The sequence below is a fragment of the Rhineura floridana genome, chromosome 2, assembly GCF_030035675.1.
Source record: "Rhineura floridana isolate rRhiFlo1 chromosome 2, rRhiFlo1.hap2, whole genome shotgun sequence".
Taxonomy (NCBI): domain Eukaryota; kingdom Metazoa; phylum Chordata; class Lepidosauria; order Squamata; family Rhineuridae; genus Rhineura; species Rhineura floridana.
Window position 1 is genome coordinate 144,630,589 of NC_084481.1, and position 18,724 is coordinate 144,649,312.

Below are 18,724 nucleotides of genomic sequence, written 5' to 3' on the forward strand. Positions count from 1 at the left end.
TATTGAAATACAGTGGTTTTTTTCCCTAAAGGGGAGTTTTGCAGCTACCTGACATCATTCATTTTTACATCTCTAATTTAAAACATAAGGCAAATGTTTGTTTAGCTAGAATACAATTACTTGGACCGGCAGACAGCCAGTATTCCAGCATTCATAAGTTCACCTACCTCATTCCTTCCAAACGTACCTATTTAAGACGCAAACCGATTTGATAGATAGGGTGCTAATTTTAACAAGAGATACCTGCTGCTAGTGTTTACTCAGTTTGTGTACCAGTGGAGGAGCAGGTAACAGTCAGGCAGTATATCATGAGTCCTGGCTTAGTTTACCAGCAATACATGCCATCTAAAACATAGATCCTACACAATGAAAGAGATGAGTTTGTTTCTGAAATTTATATACCACCTTTCCATCATATTGATGTCCATGATTGCTATACCAAGGTGTTTCTTCGTTGGGTTCACAGATGGTAAAATACTTCTGTTGATTCACAAATGATAAAATACTTCTATTTCAAGATCCAAGGCAAGAGGTATTTTGCAGTACCAAGATGTAAAAACATAGCTTCTGTTCCAGAAAACTACATATTTTGACAATAAAATTTACCGAGCACCACTGCTTTCCATAGCCTCCCAACAGAGTAGGGTGAAAACTCAGGGCAACAGTGGCAGATCTGTTGCTCAGTGACTGAGTATTTGTTTTACATTCAGAAGGTATTTTGTTTTACATGTTAGAAATGAAGGTTTGCAGAGATTATCACAGAAATCATGATGAAAGAGGCAACTGTCAATGTATGGACATCTAGGGCACTGTAGGCTAAAACCAGCACCTTGAATTGCGACCAGTTTCTGTTCTGGTTTCTTCCAGATTCTGTGTTTAGCTGTTTTTTTGCCCCTTGACTAGACCCTGATACCATGTGTCATCTTGACCTTAAATTGCAGCTCTTGGCCTTAATTTAGGTTTGATTTATTCTCATAGGTGACTGCTCTGTTTCTGAACTGCTGCTAACTCAGCCTGACCTTTAACCAACGTCTGCACCATTCATCTCGACATTCTACATCCCTGCTGCAGATGCAGAGTTAAGGGACAAACTCTGCATATAAATAGCATAAATTATCTTTTCATGTACATTTGCTGTTGTGAAGTATTTGATAATTCATAAGAAATTTATAATATTGCTGAATATTGAAGCATTTGGGATAATTCATTATCTATCAGCAATGATTGAAATGGTTTACAGATAAGAAAAAATATATAAAGTAGCATTCACGAAACAACAGACTTGTCTAATAACAGATAAGCAACACATACAAACAACAAGAGGAGCATCAAAATAAATCATATTCAGCTCAGCAAAAAAAGTGCTTTTCTCCTATGGAGACCAGTCCATAGTCTGGATATCACTACCAAAAATGGTGTACAAAGATAAGGTGTTTGAGGCAGATACCAGTAACAGAGATTCAGTCCCAGTTCATATGCTATTTTGCATGGTTCACTTCCTGTACTCTACCATGCCAATGACATGTGACGATTCATCCTCAATGTGAAGGTCCAATTGCACAGAAGCATGGCTTTGTCTACTATCTCTCAAAAAAGGGAAAGGAAAAAAAACTGTGAACAGGACTTTGTGTGACCTGCTGTATTCACATGGAGGCTTCACCTTATATACTGTATTATTTCATCTACGTGGTGGATGAAAGGGAAACACCTCCTTTCCATTGCATGAAGGGTCAGGTAATGTCACCTGAGGTTCAGTATTTTTGTCACCACTTACATTTATTTTCTAGGCACTGAGACAGAGGGTCAGTATTTGTTCTTTGTACCCACCATCTTGAAATATTGGTGTTGGCTGAGTACTTTACTGTTTTTCAGAACAATGAATACAATACTGATTCTTCTGCAGTACCAACTTTTGTATTTGTAGGGTGTTTATGTGTGCACACATGCGCATGAACAGTTTGCTCTAGATTCATCATGGGAAAGAGTATAAGGGAAGAGCCTTTTCAGTTGTTACTCCTCATTTGCCAAACCCCCTCCCTAGTAAGGCCTGCCTGGCGCCTTTGTTGACATCTTTTCAGCCCCTGTAGAAACATACATTTTTCCCCAGGCTTTTGATGAACTACAATATTCCTGTCTGTTGTTTTATGCTGCTTTCTGCTGTTGCTGTGGTAGTTGCTTTGTGTATTTTTTATGAACAGCATGTGTTTTGGGAGGAATGTGTTTATATTATGATGTATTTTTATGTTTTAAATATGTTGTAAGTTTCTTGGAGACCTTTTGTGTAAGAAGTTGCTAAAAAGTTTGATAAATTATGATAATAACAATAATTTCAATCCATGTCATGTTTCCTTTTCAGTGCATATCTTAAAATTCAATTCAACACATTTTCCTGTCTTGAAGAGGCAGACGTTTTTTATTCTGGAAATGATGGTGAATTTCTGAAATCTTTTGCAGATAACTCACAACCTAAAGGAACAAAAGAGAAGGCATTAGTTGTAAAAAAAATGAGAAATTCAGCATCTTAAAGTTTTGTTTTTGTTTCCTCTTCAAAGCAACATTTTATTTTCAACTGTGCTTTCTAGGCAGAGTCATCATCAGGAAAAGACACTGACACTAAACTATATACATATCTCATAATTGTACCAACCAGCTGACAACTAGAACAAGCTCTATTGTTTTGGTGTTCACAGTCACAAAGCAGTTCACAGGCTAAATTTAAAGGCAGGATGAATTCAGCAAATAAAGGTATTAGCGTAAAGGATATATGCCAATACAATTTTATGTACTTCGACTTAGTAGGCTAGATCCAGAGTTTGATTCTGCCAATGGTGGCATCCCTTGAGTGGAATTCCACTCGGAATGCTCCTGTTGATGGAAAGGGGGTGGGGAGAAGATTTTCACTACTTCACCCTGCAGCTTCTAGCACTACCTCCTACACTGTTCCAGGGGGTTCCCCAACTCATCAGAAAAATTTTTTTGCAGGGCATAGAATGGATTGAGCAGCCTAGTCCTGCTCACAGACTTGTTCCCTATTGTGTTGTGCAGATTTTTTTGAAAGAACACACAAAGGCTGCATTTTTCATGTACTTTTTACATAGAACATGCAATTTGAATGTGTTTTTCTGTAAAATCCTCATTTAGTACATAAAATATGCATCTTGGGGCATAATTGTTGCACACTAAAATTGAATAGCAAAATCTGCATAATCCAACTGGGAGTTACATTCCAACCTGCAAGTAAGTATGGGAGCATCAGATTGGGTTGGTCTGTTGAATAAATTCCTCCTCCATACCTAGGCAAAGGGAGCTACAGAGGGAGAGGGGAATTGACAGCAATCACCTCCTCCCGTTTTGCTAGCAGGATTCCTCCACCCTTCTGTCTGCAGTAGTCTGGATCCAATCTGGTTTCCATAGTGAGTGGAGAGCATGGGATTAAGCCAAAGGCTTCATGGAGCAAGTAGCTTTTAAAGAAGTGTGTCTGCGAGAGAGAGGTTGCACAATGTAGGTCTTCTGGTACAGAATGCCAATTATATACAGGAGGGCCCCGCTAATACGGCGGGTTAGGGACCAGGCCCCCGCCATAAAGCAGAAATCGCCGTAAAGCGGGGCCCCATAGACTATAATGGGCCGTGTTGCGTGAAAATGACACAAAAACGTCATAAAACAGCAAAATTGGCTTTAAAATGGGGAATTTCCCCTGATTGAAAGCCGCCGCATCAGCGGAACGCCGTAAAGCAGAACGCCGTAAAGCGGGGCCCTCCTGTATATGAATTTCTTCCTTAACCCAATGATCTCTGCACAGTGTACTGGGATTTATTCAATTTTATCATCAAAACAACCCGGTGAGGTAAAGATATGCAGTGACTAGAGTTCTGAACCAGTCCAGTTCCCACCCAAGAGTACTACATTCATTACAAATACAATACACTGACTCTCATTTCATTAGAGAGCATGGAAAGAAAAAGGGCTAGTTGTTTTCGTTGCACCAACAATCTTAGTCAAAAATAATGCCTTGGAATTCTCTTTTTAACTCATTATGTCCATCACATGAGTCACTTGTGTGGTTTTTTTTTTTTTTTATCCAACGCTGCATGTAACCAGTTATTACCTGAGTCAGTGGAAACAAGTGGATGCCTATTATTTTCTCTAAACATAAAATGCTTTTCATTCCCTTGCCTCCTACACTGGGGTCACATACTGCAGATCAGATACAGGACACAGTGCCTGTTTATACACAACCTGTGTATAGTCTTGTGAAGTGTTATATAGAAACAGGAGGTTTGAATTATTCTCACATTCTTTGGTACAGGGCACAAGGCTGTATTGGTTAACGGAGTCACACTGAATGATACTGTATAATTAGTAAATGACACACACATGGATCCAAGAAGAATTTGCTTCGCCTTTGTTTTGTTTTTTGTTTTTTTAGTAAGAACAAACTTCAGCTTGCTGCTGCTTTGGATCTGTCAACAGGTAACCAACAGTCTTTTCATATATTTAAAATCAAGGGGGCTGGCTCTCAGGTTTGAGAGGTGTCTGGTCAAAGTGACCTCCAGCTCTCCACTGCCTCCCCTGGTGCTCCCTACAGTGACCGGCGGTAGCCCTTTTAATTTTTTATGGGTTTGGCACTGAGAGAATCACCAGGCCCTGCATTCCCCCATAATGCCTCTGGCCCCCAAAATAACATTGCAGAAGGATACTATGTTTGGGGAACAGGCCAGAGGCATGGAGCAGCTGCTATATCTAGCCAGCCTGCTACTTCTCAATGTGGACACTTTTTAAAGGAGTAAATAAATAAATAAAGGAGATTTGGATCAGCTATGGTGGGCCCTCTGGGACCCTGGCAGTTTATAATCTGCTCATGCCAGCCTGGTTCAAAATCTTTGACAAACAGGGATAGTTTTTTTGTGCAAGATAATCATAAAATTCATATGAAAAATCAGTTTCTAATGATTTGGTTCTGTTTGAACATTTGTTGGGTTACCTTGGTTAACGTCTCTGTCACCATCTAGCACACTCTTAAGCCATATTTTCTATTTCACCACCAAAAGCCAGCTATTACATTTAATTGGATGTTTAGAGATACATCTTCTGTGAATGCCACTACAAAAGCTTTTTTATTTCTCAACTTTTGAATTTTATCTAACTGCTGTTCCCTTGTTTTTATCGGTTTCATCCAAACAAAGCTTTGGGCAGTTAGGACAAGTCATGATGAACTTTGCAGATGCTGAGCTACAATATAACTTATTTTATGAATGTAAAACATTTCCATGCCACTTTTCAAAATTTCTAGGGCAGTTTAAAGTAACTCCTCAAACACAAAGTTCCTTGCTAGAAGCCAACCCTTCACAAGAGTTGATTAAGAGATTCCATTTATTGTCAGCCTTATGATACTTTCTATTATAAAATATATTTGCTGCAATGCTTTTACTTTAAGAATGGCAATTATTCAAAAAAAAAGTGATGAGGAAATTCTGAGGCCTAATCCACGCAGCAGAAGAAGTTGGTTGAAGAGGGAGGAAAATTCTGAGATAGTAGAATGGATGGTATCATTTCACACTGTGCACGGGGGGGGGGGGAGGAGATTTTATATTTTTGAATTTCTTACATAAAATCACCCTGCAGTCAGAAGGCAGAGAAGAAACTGGAGCAGAATCTTTCTCCCAATATACTACTTTTTATTTTATTTTCTAGAATTACATTGGAAACTTAAGCAATCAAAAAACGGCAACCTCCTACTTAACATAGTACAGCCCATTGACTAGGCCTGAGCAACAGCAGACAAAGGATTTTTGGGTAAGTAGTCTCCGAATCTCCTTCTCTAGATAGTCAAATGTTTGCATGTATGGGCTTGAAATAATTTTTCAACATTAGTTTGGTGCCATGGTTATTGTACACAGCATGAAACTGGCCTTGGAGAAATTTTATTGGAGTAAACTTTATTGGCCAGGTAACAGAGCACCAAAAATGTTTCTCTCTCTCTCTCTCTGTCCAGTTCATGTAGATTTTGTAACTTTCACCATATATGCACCCCAAAAGGATGAGGAACATAGACGGTGAAACAAGACTAAGGGCTGTTGGATTTTTAAAATTTTTTTTAAAGGGAGGGTTCAAGACAGGAGATTTGAAATAACACTGATATCAGGAGTGAGTAGGTGAGGACAGTGGGAAAAAAAGATGAGGAACATAAAAAAAAGGATAGAGAGGAGAATGTTCAGGCCCATACTAGATTTGATGTGGTGATCTTTGAACAGGATCTCTGACAGTTTTTTAAACATCGAAGCAGCTACTGGGGAAGGAGGGATTAACCTTTCCCCCTCATTTGAAATCACTTCCTCCACAAAGCTGGGGCAAAACATACAAGTATAGGGATGGAAAGCTAAAGATGTGTGTGTGTATGTGGAATGCTATTAAAGTGAAGGAAAAATACAATAAGGTAAATTTTCCCTGTATGGATAATTTACTTAGCAGCAAAGAAAGTTTAGATTTTAAGATTTTATTTGGATTCCCTCTGACAATAACATTACTCTCTTTTTTCACCCACGTGTGTGTGTGTGTGTGGTTGATGAAGCAGATTCTGTTCTCCAAAAGCTTATGCCATAATGAATTTCTTAGTCTTCAAGGTTCCACAAGACTCTTTGCGTTTTTTTGCTGCAAGTGTCTAACATGACTACACCTCTGGAAACTAATATTGTCTTCCTGGAAACCCCATATCAAAGTCCATCTCTTCTGTGAAGCTGTTAGACTTTAAGAAAGCTCAACATTGCATCCTTTGCACACTTACTTGAGAGTAACCTCCACTAAACGTTTGGCTTTCATCTCTTGTTATCCTTGTCCTTGTCTTCCCCTCCTTTTGCCATTTCTCCCTTGTTTAAATTTAGGTTGTTAAGGGCTTGGGAAAGTCTTATGCTGCTCTGTAAAGCAGAATGCCAATTGATAGTGCTATAGCAAAACAACAACTACAGGTGCTTCCAGATGGGGCTTAATTTGCAAATGGGGTTGTTGAAATATTGCAAAGAGATAGTTGGCAACAAGGTTTTTTCTTATTGGATTTACCCCTGGGGAAGGAAAATGTAGGCTGTTATTTTGAGTCCAACATTGTAATGTGGACGCTGCCCCAACAAAAAATGTGTGCCCGAGGAGCACTGATTACACAATAAACACCCGTCTGGATCTGGAAGCATCCAAGGATGGTGTGTACCTTCAGGTAACACACCCTTTAGATCAAGGGTGGGCAACCTGTAGCCCAAGTGCCAAATGCTGCCCTCAGCCTAATTTTATGCAGGTGACAAGCATTGGGGGGGAGGGGAATTAAGATAATCACCCCCCAACCTTTTTTGCAAGATCATCACTTTCCCACACTCTATTTCTTGAGATTTCTAAGAGAGAAACAGTAAAGGGTGGCAATCATCTTTAGAGAGAAACAGTGTGTACAGTGGCTCTAGTCCTGTCCAGTGCTGGCTCTCACCCACCACAATGGCCAGGTGGCTCCCAAGAGATAATATTCAAAGGAATGTGGATAAAAAAAACCCTTGCCTATTAATGTTTTATATTCTCATTATAGATTTTTTTCTGGGGACAGGGTCAAAGCAATTGCTGGGGAGGAGGGGGATTAATCAGAGGTTTCTTCAAACAGTGCTCTGTTTCTGCACAAGATATTTTTTGGGGAATAGTGACTGCTATGTAGTAGTCCAGTCAGTTTCTTTAGAAATAGGTTTTGGACTGATTCATGTATAATCATTTTGTACTCGGGCTGGGGTTGAATTTGGCACTTTCTACATGTAAAGCACATGTTCTGCCATTGAATGCTGGCTTGCCCAAATAATATGAAAACAGCATGTACAAAAGAATCATACGCGCACAAACCTTGGTCAGATGTAATTGACAGGCAAAAATGTTAAGTTACAAAGTAATCCTCTGTATGTTTGGAAGTTAAGTCCCATTGTATTGAATAGAATTTACTTCCAGGTAAATATGCCCAGGATTACACCCTTGCAGTGCAATCCTGTGCATGTTTATTTGGAATTAAGTTCCACTGGATTCAGTGGGATTCACTCCCTGGCAAAACAAATGGGTGTTATTTATCAATTCTTCTTGTGCACACAGATGTAATAGTTTCTGGACAACCATATTTACAAATATGAAGTAATCCATAACAAGGAATGTGTCGGAAGGTGATTAAAGAGATGGCAATATGCTTTTGCATAAGTGCTAAGATGTAAGTTACATGAGATAGTCAGAGACTCATCCCTTTTGAAGTCTTTATTAAGTTGAAAGTAAAGTAAAATGAGTGGTAAATGAACAGCTATTGAAATGGTTTCCTCTGTTATCATTTGGGGACTTGGAACTCAATAAGAAAGGAAACTGAAAGATGAGGTGGTGTGAGATTACTGGCTGTTTCCCTTTATGAACATAAACTATGGGGGGCCATTGTTCACCTCCCTGCTGCTCTGCAGGACACAGGCCATAAATTACATGTGGGAACAAAACAGTTGGCAGTAATAGAAATGGGTGCCTGGCTTTCCAATAGACTTCTTTGCCTTCAAGTCAACAAAACAATATCTGGCTCAAACCAGCTCAGACCACAGATTCTCTTACAGAACACTTTTGGCGCCACAAAGAAAAGGCAGTTTTGCTCTGCCACACAAACATAAAGCACTGTTCCTATTTTACAGGTTTGTTGGTGGAGAATATAAAATCTAGGCCCAAATATACCAAGAAGGTGTCAAGTTGGGGCCATTTTCGCATGTGAATAAACCTAATGTAACCTTCAGGAAGTAGGCCTTGATCCACCCATGACAGAGTGATCAAGGGGGAGTTGTTTACACAGAACTACCCTATTTGCGTACTCTGAGACTATATCTTAGGGTGGCTGCGTATACATTGCCATAGAAAAGGAACTGCACCACCATAAAAGGCACAGATTTGCATAAAACTTGCATATGCTAATTTATATGTATAGAAGCAAATTTGAAAGAAATATTATTGTTCAAATGGAAATCCAATACTTCTCAACTCATTGAAGAAGATTTTGACCAGGTAGTCTGTGCGCCTACATAGCCAATCTGCTGTCCAGGTGCTAACTGTTGATGGGCAATATCAAGACCCCAGCTCTGCCTTCTTATGGTTCTTTATCTTTAAACTGGGCTAGAACCAAACAGCCCTTCAAATAGGGGACAGATGTCAATCCTAGCATATCAGCAATACAGACTTAAGGCGCTTCTAGGTGTGAGTGTTTTATGATTTGTTTTCAAGTGTGTATGACATTTTGCATAAATATTAATCTAAACAAATTTGAATTAAAAAAATCAATATCTCCAAGTGGAATCCAACTACCATGTCCCACCAGTGCAAAGATTTCCATTTATGCAATGGGACTTCCCTCCTTCACCCCTGCACATGCCCCATGCCCTATGCCCTCCCTAAATCTGCTCTGGATGGTTGGCAGAGGGGGAAAGTCCCATTACGCATGTGGAAATCATTGTGCTTGCAGAACCATGATTTAACATTACTTTGGAGACAACCCTCTAATTTATTTTTATATATTTTTTATTTTTATTTTTATTTTTTTAAAAAAGGATGCTTGCTAGAAGTCACTGGATAGACTTAATTATCAAAGCCATTGTATTACTTAATTTCTAGGAGTTAAGATGTGTATATGTGAAAAAATGAAGTCATACCTGATATGATCATTTTAAATACATCCTTTTTGGCCATGGTAAAATTATTATAGGTACACGTAGGTTGTAAAAGCTGATCTTTGGGTCCTTTTTATACCTGCTTGCATATAGACAATTCAGTTAAAAACAACATGATAATTCCCATATAACGTCACTCTAAAATTTTACTATTCTTAGGTAAGTGACTTATGAAGACAGGCAACCTAAATGCAAATTAGATTTTTTGTTTCCAAGTGCTAGAATACATTTATCCTTTGAGTTCTTATTTACCTGGAACATGGTCTGTTCTAATACTTAAAATGAGATGCTAGTATTCCGTTCTCACACCCTGACTTACAAAGTTCAGATTAATCAAGACCATTGCACTGAGGAAGGTAACCCTGCATTAGGGATGGGGGAGAAATTCAATTATGTTTGTATTTAAAGCTGAACCTACCAAATTAACACTTTCTGAAACAATACGCAAACCAAAACAAAGTTATCCCTTTAAATTCAAATTTCTCCGAATTTTGTAATATAGTTCTGCTAAGTAACGTGTACAAAAATGTTCGTACTAGGTAAATGATGCATAAAAATGCATATATTAGTGACAATAACTTACAAAAATGCATTATATCAAGGAAATCACTTTGCAAAAAAATATATAGTAGGCAAAATTCCATACAAAAATATGCTTATTAGGAGAAATTCACACTAAAATGCTGACAAATTTCTATGATATTTTTTTAAATGGTAGATTGCTCCAGAAATGGGGAGAACTGAGTTGAAGATTGGAAAAATGAAAAATGGGAGAACCAAAATTAACAGATCCATCCATTCCTACTCTATGCGATAGCTGTATGCTTTCCCGCACCTCCACTTCCCAGAAGGCAAATAATAGGTTTGGGGCAACCTGGCATGGGTGAGGTTTATATGTCAGACTCTTCTGCAGTGTTTTTTATTATTTAACACCCCCCCAAAAAAACCCCATAGGTTATGTGATTACAGATCTATCACATAATGTTTGTTTTGGCGTTAATATGAACTCATATATGTGCTCGCCCTAAACTTCCACTTGAGTTTGAAGATAACAACCCCCGCCGCCCCCCATTCTCAGCGTGTTCCTTTTTTTTTTTTCAATAATTTTTATTCAGATTTTCATAAAACATACAAGACAAAATCATAAAACATTCAAAGACAAAAAACAAAATCAAAAATAGTTAAACAAAAAGAAAAAAAGAAAAAAAAAAAACAAAAGTAAAGAGTAAAATATTGACTTCCCATTTGTCAAAGATCAAATCAGTTATAAGTCTATAATATATAACAATCCTGTCTCTTAAGTCATATTATAAAATCACTTTCCTCCAGTAGTTATCTTACTTAATCATCAAATCTCATAAACATTACTTTATTCTTTCCACAAAAAGTCAAAGAGAGGTTTCAATTCTTTAAGAAATATATCTATCAATTTTTTTTTCCAGATAAGCATATCGATTAATCCATCTCATTACTAATTATGATAATCTTATTGTCATAACCATAGTCAAAATAAACATTTCAATTAATCCATCACATCAGAATCTGTTAGGTTCAGTAATTTCAGTAGCCATTGTTCTATTATCCCTATTAGTTCCATTTTCCATCTTCCATCTTCAGTAGTCTTGTTAAGTCCAGTAATTTCAGTATCCAATCTTCCATTATCAGTATTCCATAATAATCTTGCTGTCAAAGCCATAGTCATATAGTAAGAGTCTGATGGGAATTACCTCTATCCCAAATATTTTCTTGCCATCCATTCTGAATAGGTTGCTGAAATACTGCTGTAAAATCATATCTCTATTCTTTTTTTCAAAATACACTGGGTCATCTCTTGAAAGTTTTTCCATTGTCACATGGCTGCAGTTAATTCCATAGATTTTCTCTATATTGGGCTCCATCACATCATTCCAGTCCAGAAGATTATCCATGCCATTGATAACTTTATCTCTAGAATCTTCATTAATTTCTTCAGAGATAACATTGAGTTCCAAACAATAGATTTTATTTCTAAAGTCCATAGACTCCAAATCTTGTTCCTGTTCCACGTTTGTTCCAATCTCCGGGATCTCCTCTCTCACAGGGACCCCTGTTCCAGTCTCCAGGGTCTCCTCTCTCACAGGGACCCCTGTTCCAGTCTCCAGGGTCTCCTCTCTCACAAGGACCCCTATGTCTTTAATCTCCTGTGTCTCCAAACAATAGATTTTGTTTCTAAAGTCCATAGACTCCAAATCTTTTTCCTGTTCCACGTTTGTTCCAATCTCCGGGGTCTCCTCTCTCACAGGGACCCCTTCCAGGGTCACCTCTCTCACAGGGACCCCTATATCTTTAATCTCCTGCTTCATTTTACTCAATTCAATTTTCAGCTCCTTACAACCCTGTCGCAGGTTTTGTTTCGTTATCTCAATCTCATCCATTATTTTCTGAAACAGTTATTTCCAGCTTCTCAGCCACTTTCTTAATTGCCATTTTAAAAGAAAAATATAGGAAAACCACTTCTTATTTCAGCAACAATTGGGTTAATACTCCAAACTTGGTGACATCACAGTATAAACAGAGCAGACAGCCTTATCTCTCCATGCTTAAGTAAACAAAATGCAGTTCCCAGGATCGAAACAATTAATGGCGGTCGTCAGGAAACAGATTCGTCAAAATAAAATAGACCAAAAAGAGAGTAGTCTCAGACAATATAATATTCTTCAAAATAAAAATCTGGAATAGAAATCCCTCTTCTGTGTATATCTTTAGAATGCAAATCCAGGACAGCTTTTTGCAACAAAAACAGAGATAAGCTATTAATTAGTGAGTAGCAGAGAGAAGTTATGGCTCCCCAGTGAGATGTCAAAAACCGATCAATCTGGCAAATCTCTTTTAAACAGCAACAATTTAAGTCAAGTAAAAGAAAAATATAGAAAGAAGGGTGCTTGCCTGTTAGTGCGTTCTCTCTTAGAAGATAAGATGAACGTTCGCTTTATCAGATAGAGCTTGTTGTTGAAAATCCGTCCCACCTTCGTCGGCTGGACCTCGTCCCATAAATTAATGAGATCTGGTCGTCCCAACAAAAATAGGCTTTGAGGTTAATCTCTTCGTTTCTCCCTACCCGGGAGAAGTTTAATCAGTCAAAAAAAAAAAAAATCTGACTGATATATCTGAATAAGCTTCTTTTGAGGCAGGAGCCCGTCTCAAAAGCAGGCACAGGCTAAGTCACCCTTCCCGGAAGTCCATTCTCAGCGTGTTCCAATAGTGATTGAAGGAGCCCTGTAATTCTGATTTGTGCTGTCTGGATCAATAGTTCTCAGCTTGAGAATAGCTTCAGTCATTATGCAAAAGTAGAGGGAGAGGAAGCATGAGTATCTAACGCTTCCTCCTTTTTGCACTTTAGGTGTAATGTCTAAAGTAGGTAATGGTACTGTTGGAAGTGGGGCAAGAGCAACTCCTGTTTTGTTCTTTTGTTTATGCTCCAGAAGGGAGATAGAGTTAGGGTCCTCCAGATGGATAGGCTTGTTTACCTTTTACCTGTGATGCTCTGACTGACTTCCTTTTGTCGCTAGACTGTGACACCTTCAGGGAAGCTTACCTGCCCCTCCTCCTTCCGCCCTTTCCATTCCTTTGTCCTCTGGCTGTCCAGGAGAGAGGAGACTCCCTTTGTCTCTGCTCTCTCTCCGAGCACGGGGCTGACTCCTACACCTGGGAGTTATGCCTCCAACTTAGCTAGTTAGTTAGAACTAGGTATGCCTTTTCTATCTACTATGTATTTCTCTAAATAAAGTAGCTTTTCTTATTTTACTAAGTCTTAAGTCTCAGTGATGCTGTTGCAGGGTAAAAGCCTACTTTCTTAGGCAAACGCACGCACACGCTGGCACACTCGCATTTCAACATCTGCTGTTACTATCTGCTGCTGTGGTGCTGCTTTTAAACAAAATTAAGCAACACAACTACACACAGTGCAACAGGTACATCTCCACCTGAAGAGAAATGTGTGAGTGCTACCCACATCTGGAGCATGCACATTTCACCATGGCAAGTTTTCACTTTGGATTTTAGAATACAAAAAGAAAAATCATGGAAAAGTCACACTTGCCATCCCCTTGTCCATTTCTGCCCACAACTCTTAGCATAACATAAAAAACATTAATTGATTTATATGCTCTTACGCCTGTTGCAGAAGTGACTGGATCAGGTGTAGATTATTGGCAGACCTGCAGATAAATGTAGTTCTTCGTTTTCACTCTCTGCCTTCTAAAATGAATTCACAAGAAATAAAAGATATTAAAATGTGTTTCTAAAAACTCAGTCATTCTAGATGTTTGAATAGACATTGGGAGAGCCATGTGGTCTGTAGGCAGCTTTTTCCTACCTGCTAAGCCTGAGGAGTTACACATAATTTCCAGCACAAGTGCTCCAAGAAGACTTCTGGCTTCATTGCGATGAGTAAAAGACATTAATTGCTGCTGGTAACTGCTTACTCATAAGTAGTACCCTCCTCTCCTCCCCTTTTTGCCTAGTCACTTTTGTTTCAACATGGGTGTGACTTTCGATTCTGCTCCCCTCCCTCTTATGTCACTGCTTCAGTTACTTTGAATTGGAATAAAAACTGCAGCAAACTTCAGACGCTGGCTTTCTGTGCAGACTTAACAAGACCTGGGACCTTTTTTTCTTCTTCTTCTTCTGCCCCTCCTTTGTGCAGGCTCGGAGAGGAATTCCTTGCCTTTTACACATTAACTCGAAGAGGAAACAATGGCCAAGTTCTGGTTGTGTGCAGCTGTTGGATTTTACTTGTTGCAGCTTTCTTTAGCCCAGATAGGTAAGTGACTTATAAATGAAATCTCTGATATTAGCTGATTAGCGTCATACGTTTCAGATAGGAAAACTTCCCTCAGCTTGCCAGCTCCTTGGATTACTAGAATATTTGACTTCACGTGCATTTTACTGTTTGTTTCTTTAGTGACAAAGACACTGAAACTTAACCGGTGAATCATTTTCTGTGTGTGTGTGTGTGTGTGTGTGTGTGTCTGTATAGGTAGGATAGAGAAACAGTTAGAAGCAAAAGAAACTGAAGGTAGAATGCTGATGTTTAAAGTTAACATGGTAGACCGGAGCATGACAGAGGAATGAGCTTCTGCACATCTGGTCCATATTCAGCCCTGGAAACCACAGTTATGTATTTATTTTTGTTCCATTCATTCTGTGAAGTAGACAGTTCAGGGGAAAAAAGGAAACCCTCTGACTTACAATAGTTGTATTCTTGTGTTTACGCAGGCTGAAGGAGAAACAGTTGCATACTTAAGAGATGCAGAAGCCATAACTACTTCTCTTCTCCGTACTGCGGATGATTTTTGAGAGTTGAAGGACAGAAAGTGAATAGTGTTAGCTAGCTTTAAGAACTTTAATTTGAGCATGACTGGTGAGATTTAGAAGCAAACTTTAAGCTAGCCTGGCAGGAATGAGCAGCTCATTTTCCATCTTGCCTCCCCAGCTTTCCAAAGTCTGTCCATGAATAATGAAATAAAATGCTTGATTTGGGAATGAAAGTGTTCATGCACTTAAGAAAATCACATGCCTGAGATGACAAAATGCTCTTTAAAAGTTTGATGCAATACAGAACCACAAGTACATGTAGAGAAGTAACTGTGCCTTTAACAGAGACCCATTGTAATAGAAATTGCCTTGAGCTGTTTTGAAGGGAATCTATTATCCTTATTTTTTCCCCTCTAACCAGTTCCTGGGCAGCTTACAAAATACTCTTTAAAAACAGACATTGTGTCCTGAGTGCTTTTTATACTTATTTGAGCATAAAGAAATAAATTGGATAACACTTTGCTTTACAAATTTGTAAATGGGTGTGTCCTGAGTGCACAGTTCCAAGCAGGTTTTGGAATTACCAGGAAAAAAATGCCAGTATTGCTTTCAGAAATAATTCTCTTGTGATTATGAGTTCAGTTAAAAAAATAAAAAATAAAATCAGGTACCTGAGTATGCACTTTCCAAACGTAATGAGGTTTTCTTGCACTATGTGAGATCTATGGGGTGTGGCTAAAATTCTGGATTAGATATAACATGTGTATGTACATATGTACACTGTAGAATAATTATGTTTCTTAGTTATTCCTTGCTCAGCTAATATTTCCTTTTATGAACTGCCAAATCTTTTACAAATAAGCACAGCCTGCAATTACTCTGGGTTGCATTGCATTTTTCTTGGAAGAAAGAAGATTCTCCCTCTCCCATATAATCTAGTCCTCATTGTGGTTAGGAAAAAACATGTCATGCTTCATGTATGTCTTGCAGGAAAGTTTCTTTGAGGGTTTAACAAGGTATTAGGTTATGGCTACAGTATATTTCAGTTGGTATGCAGTACATTCCAGGCAAGCTTTATAGTGACAAATGGCTTTGCAATGGCACTTTGTTCTCTACCACCAGCTCCCAGAGCTGGAGGCAGACAATAGCTTTTTGAGGGAGAAGATTACTTGAATAAAGGGTTGCTGCTTATGGTGTGCACATCCATCCCACTACTGCCTCTAGTAAATAGCTTTGCAGGCCTTTGTTTTGTTTCAAAATCCTGCAAAACTCATGTAGGGTGGCAGGGAGGGAGCACGTGCAAGCAATTCATGGGACATGATGTCTCTCTCAAACCATTTCCAGCTCTCTTAAAACAACAGCAGCAGCAACAGTCTCCCACCTCAGTACATCTAAAGACAGACATTTCTACAGAAATAGATGGTATTGTTCTTTAGTGTTTCTGTTCCTTTTATGATAGCGAGTGTAGTATGATAGAGAATTCTAGTCCACAGAAGTCCATAAAGACATGAGTGAAAATGCCTGCTCAGCCATAAAGCCTACTGGGTGTCCTTAGGCTCATCACTTTCTTTTATTTTAAGCTGTTCCTTGCCAGATTCTTGTTGGATAACCTCATGTACGCTGCCATGATCTCTGTGAAATAGGAGCAAGATTAAGGTGTGGCAAATAAGGTATAAAATCTTCTTAGGAAACTAGGAAGCTGCCTTTATACTTTATACTCATTCAGACCATTTGTCCACCTAGTATGGACAGTATTGTCTACTGACAGTGACTCTTTTATTCCCCAGCTCCACGTGGAGATGCAAAGCTGTGACTCTTTCCCTTAAAATAGCTATGTGATGTAGGATACTATTATTTTCATTATGCTGAGGCTAAGGGTGCTTCCAGGCGGCCTGTTTACTGAGCAGTCATCCTGATTTGTTTGCAGGGAGATTAGATGACGTTGGAAATTTAATGAGCAGTCATTATGATTTGTTTGTGGGGAAGTTAGATGGCTTTGCATCAAAGCAAGTGTAATCCCACACTTTCTACTGCATTTCCCTATCATTTTCATCACAAAAAGTCCAGTGTTTGCTTGTTGTGCAAGACCTCCCTATAAATTATAATCACTTGAATTTGCTTGTATGTGATTGAATCCCACCTGAAAATATTGATAGTCTGGAAGTACCCTCAGAGACAGCAGATTGCACAAAGCCATCCAGGCAAGTAATTTAAACCCAGATCTTCCAGTTCCCAGCAGTCAAAGTCTACTAGTTCATATTGCCTCTCATTCAAATTGTGCATTCAGCCTGGGGCAGATGTTGAATCTTCAATAGTGCAAGCTATTTAATCTAGATCCTTTCTGATAAGTTTGTATGTTATCAGCAGTTGTCTGGGAGTTGCTGCAGCATATCTGCTCTAACACTATTCCTGGAAACTTTTGAAGGAACCTAATCACATATGCAGAGCAAGTGACATCATTACTTCCTATATCAGTATTGCCCTGCAATGAGGTATTGCTAGCAACCCTGTGGCTGGCTCTGCCTGTTTGATTCCCTTCTTTCAAACATTGTGAAAAGCCGAATGGAAACAGTCATGCCGTTACTGGGAGGGTATAGATTGTGCCTAATGCCTCCTCTCTCCTATCACTTAGTGCATTGAAATTTGAAAAACATTCTCATTTATTTGGGTGTATCCAAATATCTCTAGGGTCTGGTAATGGGAGACCCAGGAGTGCCAAGAAATAGCAAGGGACACAGAAAAAGTAAGCATCCTTAGGCTGAAGGGTCTAATTTATGTAAGGTGAGGTAATGAAATCAGAAACGTTAACTATAGAAGAGAATGGGATTCTGTCTGCTGTTTTAAATGGGATTATGGTTTTCTGCCTGCTGAACAAAACGTATTTCATATAGTATGTTCTTTCTTCATACTAGTAGTGAATAAACACACTTGAACAGCCTTTCTTCATGCTAGTGTAATTTCATGTGCTCTGTTATTTTGATCATTTCCCAAAAGGGCTAAGATGATTAGGTTTATTGAATAATTTGCTTGAGCCAGAACTTAACAAAACCACACATTGTCAAGTACATGTTTTCCTTTGGACTCTCACATGTCTGTTTCTGGACCCAATTCAGAGTCCTGGTTTTGACCTTTAAAGCCTTTCATGGTTTTGGGACCAAGGCACCTAAAGGACTAGCTTTCTCCACATGTACACACTGACCTTTAGATCTTCTTCTCATCTTTCTTTTGGTGTGCCCACCAAGTGAGCTATGGTGGGTAGCTACTGGGGAAAGGGTAGCCTCAGTGGTGGTAGCCTGGTTGTGGAATGCTTTTCCCAGAAAGAAACCCTGGTGCTTACCTCAATGCCATTTTGGTGCCAGGCAAAGACATTAATATTTCCCCAAGAGGGCTTTAAATGTGTTTGGCTGTTGTTGTTCTGCTTTTATATGTTTTATTGTTGGCTTGCTTTTTTGTAAAATTTACTTTTGTTCTTGCTATAAGCCACCCTGAGAACTTGGTGGCACTTAAACAGCTAAAATATATACATACATGTTGCTGAGAGCAGTTGATAGGATACCCACGTCTTCACAGTCAAAGAGATCAGCCATGGGGTTATTTGAGCCAAACACTACTTTTGGTAGGGTTGGGAGCCTCATCTTCAGTGTGGGAGGTGCCTCTAGCTAAGGCTGAAAAGCTTGCAGCACACTGGGAGTGGGGGATGCCTCTAATATATGATGATGTCTTGACCTGAC

General features: G+C 38.9%; 1 protein-coding gene and 1 long non-coding RNA gene across 13 annotated transcripts in view; one reads left to right on the plus strand and one right to left on the minus strand.

Annotated features, from left to right (window-relative positions):
* Positions 1 to 934: 934 nt before the first annotated feature.
* LOC133377209 (uncharacterized) lies at positions 935 to 14,470 on the minus strand. Of its 3 annotated transcripts, none has more exons than XR_009760646.1 (4): positions 14,053 to 14,470; positions 13,850 to 13,934; positions 9,681 to 9,777; positions 935 to 2,466 (listed from the first exon to the last, which is right to left on the minus strand). It is a non-coding gene; the product is annotated as an uncharacterized LOC133377209 (long non-coding RNA). The 3 variants fall into 3 exon arrangements; XR_009760647.1 differs by lacking the exon at positions 935 to 2,466 and adding an exon at positions 6,821 to 6,914; XR_009760645.1 differs by lacking the exon at positions 9,681 to 9,777.
* The window catches only part of CD44 (CD44 molecule (Indian blood group)), a 132,595-nt gene continuing 128,052 nt past the window's right edge, over positions 14,182 to 18,724 (plus strand). For 8 of the 10 annotated variants that reach the window (XM_061610760.1, XM_061610768.1, XM_061610766.1 and 5 more), the window contains exon 1: positions 14,182 to 14,499. In XM_061610760.1, coding sequence (XP_061466744.1) covers positions 14,433 to 14,499 — 67 coding nt within the window. In that variant the 5' untranslated portion in view covers positions 14,182 to 14,432. The remainder of the gene's footprint in view (positions 14,500 to 18,724) is intronic. The other 2 variants (XM_061610761.1, XM_061610769.1) reach the window with 2 other exon arrangements.